Consider the following 12,044-nt stretch of genomic DNA (forward strand, 5'->3'; position numbering starts at 1 on the left):
AAAAGATTGTTTTCAGTTAGCAGTAGCAAGGAGCAACAACTGGCTCCAAAACATTAGCAAGAAAAGGGAGATTTTTAGGTTTTCATAATCAGTGTTTGTCTTTTTTGGTACTGGTGTAACCACAGCTATTTTAAAAGCTATTATAAAAGCTGCTGGTACAACACTAGTACACAAAGAGTCCTTTATAATACAGAAGACAACAGGACACAAATAAACAAAACATGATCGAATACAATAAGCTAAATGCACAAATAAGGAAGAGGCACAAATACATTTGCATGCAGAATCAAAATGCAACCAGTTTATTACTATTAAAAACAAGGTCATTCAGAACATGAAATCATAAACAGAACACATGGAGAAAAAAGGCAAAGGAACTACCCACAACAACTTCTCAAAGAGAACAACTACCAAGACTGACTAAAACACTGGGCATTACGCAGAGACACTAACAACACAACATGGAAACAAGACACACCAGGCAATGCAAAAGGACTAAACTGTAAGTTGACTTAAAAATAGCACTCTAGACAGAAAGTAACACATTAGGTACAAACACAAGACAGGGTAAGACAGGCTAAGATCACACACACTCTTGCTACCTAGATTTCATGCACAAATGTGTGTATATGCATGCTTAGTGAATAAGATCCAGTGTTTTTGTAAGACCATAACTGTCAATGTAAATGTGAAACCCTTAATTAGTAAAACTAATGCTCTGTGTTCTGCCATTTTGCGTAATCACTTTGTAGCAGAAATGACTCGAACCAGACAAATTAAAGAGTCGATCAGGGCTGTGGCTGAAACACGAGCTGAATTCCTCAGTTATGCAACAGGAAGTTATAAAACTCCCAAGTCCCAAGCAAGATAACCAACCAACCAACGCTTTCACAGAACATCTTTCAACATTAACACCACTAGAACAATTATTGACATTTTCAATTCGGAGAAGAGATTTGTCAAATTTGTTGTTCGTAATTGATAAGCAACGTCGGACATCACATGTAAACCCATGAGAGTTATACACCAGATCCATTGACTTCCCCCACCAAGCAGAACCAGACTGAAATTCCTAGGAGGGAAGGGGGTTTGAACCTCTGGTCTTCACAGAAATCTTTGTCAAGAGAATGACAAAGAAACTGTCTTTTGTACATATATATGGACCAAAATGAACTCCAAAATGACTTTTAAATGAATATCAGTCCATCGCTTAGCTCCATATTCATTTATATGTAACCCACACATTTGACTATCATGTTATAATCAATTATTGTGTATGTCTTTTAATAACTATGGGATAGCATAGTCATGTCTAGTATCTATGTAATTGAATATGCTTGCTTGAAATAGTCCAGACAATCAGTTATTTGTCAAATATATCATATTCTTGTTATAGGAATCATGTCCAAAATTAGACCCTGCAAGGGCAGGAAAATTCGGACCTCATGCTTGGTAAGATAAACATATGATTTATGATACCCCCGAGCCAAGACAATATCTGATTGGTCAACATTTGAGGTGTGGCCAACAGGCCAGTTTAAATACTCAGGACACCATAAAATCCTGCTTTTAGTCTCTAGCTATAATTCTACTATTAGTCATGTCTGCTTTTAGTTGTTATCTTTGATTCTGCTACTAGTCATGCCAGATTTTAGTCTCTAGCTATGCTTCTGCTATTAGTCATGTCTGCTTTTAGTTGTTAGCTTTGCTTCTGCTACAAGTCATGCCAGCTTTTAGTCTCTAGCTATGCTTTTAGCTTTGCTTCTTATCTTTAGCTTTTAGCCATGCTGTTTGTCATTACTGTTCTTTGAGCGCGGTTCCAGCGTGCTTCAGCCTGCACGCCTGCTGCTACTTAGCCACGATGAGAAGAAACACAACCTAGTTTCGTCGTAGTTTATTTATTTTCTTTTCCGTTTGAGAGTTTCATGTTCTGAGTTAAGTTTTGTAACGCCGTCTGACCTCGACTGCCCGTTCAACTTCAACCAGTGCACACAACTGCATCTTCAGCCAACGGCCCACCACGGGCCTTCCTAAGACGTCACTTCAACGACTACTGAACTTCCAGCCAATCAACGACAACTTTACACAGGCAATGTACCTTCAGACATTTGTGCTGGTGTATCTAATATAATTTTAACCTCATTGAGGAACTCCATGCAAGGGTTAATTAAGTGATTGATGGCTGTTCATGTCTATGCAATTTAACGTATTGCTGTAAACTTGGGATTCCATATTTCCATTCTCTTATACTCATCTTTCCCTAACTTTTGATCTTCCTGTGACTTGTGTGAATGTGTGAGTGCGTGCGTTTATGTGTTAGATTAGTTTATATGTCTTAGATTTATCTAATAAAGCCGTATTCATATTGAAAAGAGAAGTATCTTGTGTTTGTGCTTAAAAGTTAATGTCTTAAACTGCGGATCTTGTTACTGTGCTAATTGATAGTGTCTTCACTATACTTTGGATATTAATATCCATTGCATATTTGATGTTAAACGGCTTGTTCAGTGAATCGCAGGGCGTCTAAGTGATCAGCCGTGAAACAGTGATTCTGTTCAAATTCCCTTTAAAAACCTTAAATGATTCCCTTTGAGCTAAATTGACCTGTTTCTCTTACACTTTTCAAAATCCAACATAATTTTGAATTGGCATATTGGATACCAAATTATTCAGTTTCATACAATCATCAGTTTTGCTGATACCTTTATCGTTAATGTAACAGCGCAAAGCTCCAAATCTCTATTCAAGTTAATTTTTTAATAGCTGTAGTAATTAATGTAAAGCATTGTTGATACTCAACTATATATCTCAACGAGACCAGATGAAACTTCTAAATTATCCTAGCTAACAGTGTTTTCCTTTTAAATTCGGATAAGAGATATTAGTTATTGGACCAAAAACATTGCACAGAATCTCGTAGACTACAGTTTGCAACTACGGTTGTACTGTTACTTCATCTACAGTCAAAAATCTGGGTGTTATATTAGACAGCAACTTGTCTTTTGAAAACCATATTTCCCATGTTACAAAAACAACATTCTTCCTTCTTAGAAACATTGCCAAGCTACAAAACATGTTACCTGTTTCTGATGCAGAAAAGCTAGTTCACTGGACTATTGTAATGCACTGCTAGGTGGTTGTCCTGCATCTTGAATAAACAAGCTACAGGTAGTCCAAAATGCAGCGGCCAGAGTCATTAGCACATCAAGAAAATATGATCGTATCACCCCAATTTTACAGTCTCTGCACTGGCTACCTATTAAGTTCTGTATCAGTTACAGATTATTATTACTTACCTATAAGGCCCTAAATGGTTTAGCTCCTGTTTACCTAACTAGCCTTATACCATGCTACAATCCATCATGCTCCTTAAGGTCACAAAACGCTGGACTTTTGGTAGTTCCTAGGATAACAAGGTCCGCTAAAGGAGATGGTGCTTTTTTGCGTTTGGCTCCCAAACTCTGAAATAGCCTTCCTGATAATGTTCGGGGTTCAGACACATTCTCTCTGTTTAAATTCAGATTAAAAACACATCATCTCTTTCACCAAGCTACCGAATAACACATCTCATAATCTGTGACTGCAGTTGTATCTGATCAAATGCGCATTATTATTCTTTAGCTTGGGTTAAAATAATTAATTTTACTTGTTTGGAACACCAGCTATGCAAATTATGTCTCTGTTTGTTTCTCTGTTTTGTCACGATATTTACATCCCGTGATAACTAGGATTTCCACAAGCTCCAGTCTGGATCCAGAACACCTGAGAAGAGATGATGCCAACCCCTCAGAGGACATCAGATGATGCTAACCCTGAAACAACATACAGAACAAGCAAATATTGCTACAAGTGTGATGGCATCATATAATGATTGCTGTTAGTAGTGTTCATCGTCTGGTTGACTACGTCTTGTATTAATTGTTCTGAAATTGAATAAATGAAAATGATTTTATATGCACATAAACTGAAAGCCACCACTGACAAGCAACTACTACATATTGTACAAACTTAATTTTCTGTAAAGTTGCTTTGCAGTGATTTGTATCATAAAAAGCGCTATACAGATAAACTTGAATTGAATCGTTAATGTAAAATATAGATTTAAATAAGAGTGTTCACAAATCTGATTTTCTTTTATGACTTTTCATGGAATTAAAATGAATCCAAGTTCTGTTCTGTGCATTTAGAAAGATTAGAACATTTGGGGTGTTTTATAGTGATTCTGTTTCAGAAGGATGAGACAGCAGTTCTATTTAATATTACTGCTGTCTAAGAGACAATTTAGATATAAAAGAGCTTTCTTACATGATGTGTTTCCTGCTTTATATGGTTTCTTACAGGACTTTGCATTTACTTTAAACATTTTCTATTTCTGTTTCTCTCTCCTTTTGTTTTAGTTGCTTTTTCTGGTCTGGGCTTTACTTCATTATACTTGGCAGGCAAGTTGCAGTGCTTCACAGCTGCTGGACGCGGGTGCAGCTGGCGTCTCTGTGCCATGATCCTGCCTCTCTACAGTGCAATGATGATTGCTCTGTCCCGCACCTGCGACTACAAGCATCACTGGCAAGGTCAGAGGTTTACAGCAGTGTTCCAAAAAAGCATGCAACTGCTTAGTCAGTATGTGTGTCATCATCTGACAGTCAAGTCAAGTCAGGTCACCTTTTTTTATATAGCACTTTAAACCAAAAAGATTGTCAAAGCAACTGAACAACATTAATTAGGAAAAAAGGATGTTAACAATGCAAAATGACAGTTTAAAGCAGTTCATCATTGAATTCAGTGATGTCATCATTCAGCTCAGTTCAGTTTAAATAGTATCTGTGCAATCATTTGCCATCAAGTCATTGATATCACTGTAAATGAAGTGTCCCCAACTAAGCAAACCAGAGGTGACAGTGGCAAGGAACCAAAACTCCATCGGTGACAGAATGGAGAAAAAACCTTGGGAGAAACCAGGCTCAGTCAGGGGCCAGTTCTTCTATGGCCAAACGAAACCAGCAGTTCAATTCCAAGCTGCAGCAAATCATCTGTTTCCTGTGGGCTTGTCCCGGTGGTCATCTGAGACAAGGTCTTTATGGGGGATCTGTCTCTGGGGCTCTTCTAGTTGTCCTGGTCTCCACTGTCTTTCAGGGCTATAGAGGTCCTTTCTAGGTGCTGACCCACACTGGATCTGGGTGACTGCAGTGTCCCTCTGATCTGGATACAGACTAGATCTGGTGGCTACGGTGACCATGGAATTAGAGAGAAACAGACTAATATTAGCGTAGATGCCATTCTTCTAACGAAGTAACAAGTACATCGGGTGTTATGGGAAGTGTTCCCTGTTCCGGTTTACCTAATTAATGCAACGTAAAAATCCTTTACTGGATTTGGATATTAGAAGCGTATTAGTGTGTTATGTGTAAGCCAGGTTTAAGATATAGGTTTTTAACCCTCTGAAGTCGATTAACCCCTAAAGGGTGTACTTTTTTTGTATACAGACATAATAACAACAAAACGTTGTGCACTTATAAAATAAAGATAACAAACAAGGTTTGCTGTCTGCAGCCTTTGTCTGCGCTGATCTTCAGTTACAAACGCGTCGTTAAAATTAACTGTAACTCAGTGAATACTCAATGAGGATATATGAGAGAGATATCTATAGAAAGCTTGACGTCTACTTTTAAACTAAACAAGTGCTGCCGAAAACAAATATTCTGTCATAAAGTAATCCATATGAAAACAACGCGATGTCAGTTCCCTATCAGAAGCTACTCTCGATGCTGCGCTCAATAGTGCTAATGAGAAAATTCTTTGTTTGACCGGTTGTGAAGCATGTGTGTCAAACACGCCAAGAATTGGCTTAAATAACCTTGGCAGGTGACGTCAATGATAATGTGCACCTGCAGGTTGTAAATAGACGTGAAATGGAAACACCCTCAGGTTTCTTTGTCTTCAGAGACTGCATTGTGTGTATGTGTGTGTCACGCTGATGAAAGTATTAGTTTAAAAGGAAGAATGTTTTTTTAAAAAAAAAAGGAAAATGAAAGTTCTAACTATTCTTGCTGATTGTATATGAGATGTGTGCCTCGCTCTCCATGGCCGATCTCTGAAGTGTTTATTGTTAAAAAAAAAAAGGCTGCTTTCGCATTCTAGAGTGGCAGTTCTAAGCACCGCGGTTCACTTCCTATCCATGCTAGGCTTTTTGCTCTCACGAGGAACGAGCTGCTTCCCGCTCATTAAGATCGCGCTCCGATCTGGAAAGATTGGACAGTTCTCGCACCCACCTTCGAAGCGTGCCCATGTACTTCTTCGGATTAGGCAGAGGCTGCTGTAGCTGTAGCTTCTGTTGAAATGGACATTGAGAGTGCTCTTTCCAAGCGCTCCTCTTGCGATTATAAGCACATGAGGAGTTACTAGGTGGTGACTCGTGCAGTGACCAGATTAAAGCCTTAAAATTAGATTTTGTACATTATGATTTCATAGGTGATAGAGACGCTAGCTGCTATCTCTTCCCCATTGGAGCAACATCATTTAAATAAAAATATAAATAAATGATGATGATTATGATGAGGAATAAAAAAAATTATATAAAATATGTTGCAGCCAGTCGCTGACGTGCTCAAACATAATTCCTCGAGTCCGTTTCATTCCATTGAAGTTTTTTATTGCATGTCATGTGAATAATTGTACCTGAATTTCCAGTAGTTTTATTGTCCTACCGTACAGCAGGGAGGGTGATGGAGCTTTCGGTGAATAATCCAAAATTTGTTACGGGATAAATGAGCGTTCAAAGAAAATATACTGCTGCACCTCGCTAGCCACGACAAAAAACTTTCAAAACACCTGAGCTACGTGTTAGATTGAACCCATTAAAGCAGGTGCTGCAGTCACCTGTTTGCTGGTGGGCGGGTTCAGTAAAAAAAAAAAAAATCAAAGCAATATTAAAGAAAGAAAATCTGAATATACAAACAAATGTAGCATAACCACACCTAACTATTGTTAACAAAACACATTATTATCATAATTCGCCTCAAACCATAATAAAGAAAGCAAGTATGGCTCCAACATACCGGCCCCTAATTGTTCTGTGAAAAAACAGTACAATTACAAACATACTATAGGAGACAGATAATATTTACAGAAATGTACAACCAGTTTACCAACACACTCCTTTTTTTTTTTTTTTAGTAGACGCAATGCATCAGTTCATAAAAAATCAGTTCATCAAAATCAGTTAATCAAAAATCAGTGTAAACGTCAAGTGAAAGGACAAGAGAAAAGAGGGACAGAGATAGAAAAAGAGATAGAAAGAAGGCTCGTCAATCTCAGTCAGTGGCTTCCAGAAGTAAGGCAAGTTTTGAGATCGGCCTTATCAAGGTGTTGGTCTTGGTTTGCACAAACCCCCTTCTATCTGGTAAAGTTTGGGTTACGCAGCCCATGAGCCACGAGTTCCTTGGAGCAGAGTCATCCACTATCAATATAATGTCTCCAACAGCAAGATTTCTCTGTTTTGTTGTCCACTTCTGTCTCTCTTGTAACTCTGGCAAATATTCTTTTGAAAAGATTTGCCATGTACTGCACTTGGCGCCATCTCTTCTTGCCATTGCAGTCATTTGAGCGGAATACCAGGTGGTAGGGAAGGCTTTCCTCTGAGAAGTAAGAGGTGGTTTGGTGTGAGAGGCTCCAAGTCTAGAGGGTCATCAGAAGCTTTGCAAATGGGTCTGTCATTGATTATGGCTTCAACTTCACATAGTAAAGTAGCCAATCTTTCCTCACCCAGAGCCTGTTCTTGCTGTAAGAATGCATCTGACAGTTTTTATTGGTCTTTCCCAAATTCCACCATGATGGGATCCAGTGGGTGGGTTGAAAGTCCAGGAAATGCCCCTTTTGAGTAATGCGGCATGGATCTTTGAATTGTCCAGATCACACCATGCCGTTTCAATGTAGTCCGTCCTCTTTTGATTTCAAAAGATCCAAAGTAGTCGATGCCTAAATTGGTAAATGGTGGTTCGTCAGCTGATAGTCTTTCTTGAGGCAAGTTTGACATGTACTGTTTAACTTTAACACCGCTTTCTCTTCTGCAGTGGACGCATTTGCTGATCACATTCCTAACTGCAGAGTTGGCCTTTGGTATCCAATACTTCTGTCTTAAATGTGAAAGTGTAAGGTTTCGACCACTGTGTCCGACAGTTTCATGAGCATGCCTAATAATGAGTGTCATCACATGATGGTGTCTTGGCAGTAGTGTTGTCAAAAGTAGGGGTGCTCCGATCACGATCGGCCGATCGTTAATGCGCATCTCGTCAGTAAAGACGGTTCTTTAATCAGCGGTTAATTCCATCAGGTGCGTGATTTCACATAGAGCAGCTGTTACTACACAGAGCCGTTGTTAATTGAGAAGATGCGGCAAAAAAAGCTGAAAATGAAGTGGATTTGCGCATCTTCTCTATCACGCACCTGATGGAATTATCCGCTGATTAGAGAACCGGCTTTACTGACGAGATGCGCATAACGATCAGCCGATCGTGATCGGAGCACCCCTAGTCAAAAGACCCGGTACTTCGGTACCAAGTCGGTACTAAGTTTTTTTATGTGACGGTACCAGGTTTCTTTAAGTACCGGTAGTACCGAGGTCCCATTCAAACCCGCTTCAGCGCTATAATTTCCGCGAAGCAGAAAACGAGGACGGAATCTCAAAATCCAGTCATGAAAATGAAACTTACATTATAATATGGACAGTCATGGAATTTGACAGAGTTAAAATTGTCAAAGTCAGCATAAATTAATCAAATCAAATCTCCATATGGACCAGTATCTGTAAATGTTAAGCCACAAAAGTTGTTTGTTCTGCGCGTCTCTGTGTGAATGAATGAATGGCAGAGACGTGCGGGTTTGTTTACTACATAGACTGAAGCGCATGACGCTTGCATTAATTTCAGCATCTGAGCTTCAGAGTTCTCTCTCCATCAAGCGATCTGTATTTTTCAGTTCATCTCAATGGATGCACAGCGCACGTGTATTTGATGCTCTGTAAACTCTTTGTGAAGGCACACGGCTCACAGTCGCTTTACTAATAGCACTGTTTCTCACACATGCAAAGAGAGAGAGAGCGAGAGTCTTACCATGCTGAATCGACACGCTATATTTGAACTATTCTTTGTTGTCTTCTCCTGTCAAAATAATGGAGTTCATTTAGAATTAGTCGTATTCATTTTCGAGCAAGCAGAAGACATACCGGTTTCTCCGGTAGTGGGCGGAGCTAATGCACAAATGGCAATTTCATTGGCTGGCGCTGATCTGGTACCGTCCCTGTTTTGATTTCAGCAAATCAGTTTGACCGAACACATACAACGTGATCAATATTCATGAACCCAGCAGCTCATCAATTCATAGTGCATTGTATATACATTTGTATGATAGTAGAATTAGTGGTAGTATTATCTTTTAATAATAATTAATATGATCTATTACTATTTTTTTTACAGAAACCCTCAATGACCAAAAATATCTTAAGCATCACCACCAGTCTTAAATATAATTATATATTATTATAATTACATAACTTGTAGAAAAACTTAGTATAAAGAATGGTATTGGTTTTATTTTTAGTGATAAAAAAGTTATTTTTTTTAAATTAGCATATTTTTGTGTTTTGCTTTGGTACCCAAATTGGTACAGAGAACCGTGGATTTTCACTGGTATCGGTACCGAATACTGAAATTTTAGTACCGTGACAACACTACTTGGCAGAATGGCTGGATGCTTGGCTTCAGATGGCATTGCTGACCTTACCAACCTTCCACCGACTCTTATTACACCATCTTGAAGAGTAGGGGTAAGCTTTTGTATGTGACTGTTCTTTTTCACAGTCATTCCTTTTGTCAGACATTCCAGTTCATGTTTGTACTCCATATATTGACAGAATTGCACTATAGCTTTTTCAGCATCCTACAATATTTCCTAACACAGTAAACCTTTACTGCATCCTTTCACTTCAAGTGGCTCTTTACTTTCCTTTTTCTTTTTGCAAATCCTTTTCAGTTCTACCTTTATCATCAACATCCAAGCAACAGCTTTGAGTGATGAATTTTTGTGATTGTTTTTGCAGATTCGTCCAAGGTGGAAATACTGATAGTGAACACTTTCACTTCTGGATCGTGTTTTGTCAATGTGATCTCTGGGAACTGTGCCACTCTGCCTCCAGTTGCTGCAAGAATGCAGGGCCTTGTATCCACTTAGATTGTAAGAACTGTGTTGCAGACAAGCCTCTTGATGCACTATCAGCAGGGTTTATAGTGCCTTTGACATACCTCCACTGTGTTACTTCCGATGCTGCGTGGATGATGGCAACTCTGTTGGCAACGAAAGTATGTATTTGAGTACAGAGGTACTGTCTGTCCAGAAAACAGAAGGCTCCAGAGGGAGTTCAAGCTCTTCTTGCAGCACTTTGTCCATTCGTATTGCCATTGCAGCGGCTGTGAGCTCAAGCCGTGGGATGGTAATAGGTTTCAATGGCACCACTCTGGCCTTACCCATGATAAAGGCGCAACAAATCTCATGCTCATGATTTACAAGCCGTAGGTAAGATACAGTGCCAAAACCACTCTCACTCGCATCTGCGAAATGATGAAGCTGTCCAGATATGAGGCCTCCAAACTGCTCAGGTGTAAAGCATCTTCTGACTTGGACTTTCTCTAATAGAGACAGGTTGGATACCCATTTCAGCCATCTTTTTTCCAGATGTTCAGGTATTTGGTCGTCCCATCCTAGCTTCAAGCCACACAGTTCTTGCAATACCTGTTTTGCAACGAGGATGACAGGTGCCAAAATACCTAGAGGATCGTATATAGAGCTTATCATAGACAACAAGCCCCTTCTTGGATGGAACGTCTTTGAGTTGGATTTTGAAGTTGGATTTTGAAGACAAACGAGCCAGACTGCACACACCATTGAACTCCAAGAGCTCTTTCAATTGGCAATGCATCCTTGTCCAAGTCTAAGTCTTTCAGCTCCTGAGTTAAGCTTCGCTCTGGAAGGGATGCAAGCACTGTTCGGCTATTACTAACCCATTTGTTCAGCGTGAAACCACCTGAGGCACACAGTTGGGTGAGCTGTCCTGCAAATTGTACTGCCTCTTGCTCAGTATTCACAGACTTTAAGCAGTTGTCCACGTAAAAATTCCTGAGCACAGTGTGTGTAACATCTGGGTCAAATTTGCCAATATTGTCTCTGGCACATTGCTGCAATGCAAAAGTCGCACAGCTTGGAGAAGATGTAGCCCCAAAGATGTGCACAACCATTTTGTATTCTTCAAGCGCCATGTCCAAGTCCCCATCAGGCCATCACAAGAATCTCAAGAGATCCGAGTCTTCCTCGGATACATGCACCTGATGAAACATGGATTCAACACCGGTAATGAAGGCAACAGGATTTTGGCGAAATCTAGTGAGGACCCCAATAAGATTGTTGGTGAGATGCGGGCCTTGTAGAAGTCACGAGTTTAGAGACACACCTTGGTAGGTAGCTCCACAATCAAATACTACCCTCAGTTTGAGTCTTTTTTAGGGTGGTACACTCCGTGGTGAGCAATATACCACTTTCGCCCTTCATTTGTCCTCTTTTGCTCCTCCTCTGATGGTATTTGGACTGCCAAGCCTTTTCTCAGAGTTTCAGCCATAAATGTTTTGTAGTCCTCATAGAATTGGCTGTTTCTCAACAGCTTCCTCTTTAGACTTATAGCTCTTTGCTCAGCAAGGCAGCGGTTATTGGGAAATGCCACATCTGCATCCTTCAAGGGCAGTCCAATGCTGTAATGTCCTTCATGCAGTTTCACAGAGTTAGAGACCAACTGCATGAACATTTTATCCTCTTGAGACATCTCCAAATGCTCCACCTTCTGGCACTCTGGGGAATCTACTTTCATTTGTTGCTGCAGCAATTCCTAAATTTTCACTACAGAAATTCAGTTCGCAGTAACATCTTTCCATGTGCTTTATGAGTGGTCCATTAACTGTCCATCCCAGAGTTGTTTTTATTGCATAGGGACCATTTCCCTGGCTGTT

The 12,044-nt window shown here is 39.7% G+C and overlaps 1 protein-coding gene across 1 annotated transcript in view; it reads left to right on the top strand.

The window, feature by feature from the left end:
* plpp4 (phospholipid phosphatase 4) overlaps window positions 1–12,044 on the top strand; it is a 130,044-nt gene that overhangs the window by 71,632 nt on the left and 46,368 nt on the right. The window contains exon 6 of the mRNA XM_026224986.1: window positions 4,398–4,568. Within this exon, the coding sequence (XP_026080771.1) occupies window positions 4,398–4,568 (171 nt within the window). The remainder of the gene's footprint in view (window positions 1–4,397; window positions 4,569–12,044) is intronic.

Source organism: Carassius auratus, chromosome 38, assembly GCF_003368295.1.
Source record: "Carassius auratus strain Wakin chromosome 38, ASM336829v1, whole genome shotgun sequence".
Taxonomy (NCBI): Eukaryota; Metazoa; Chordata; class Actinopteri; order Cypriniformes; family Cyprinidae; genus Carassius; species Carassius auratus.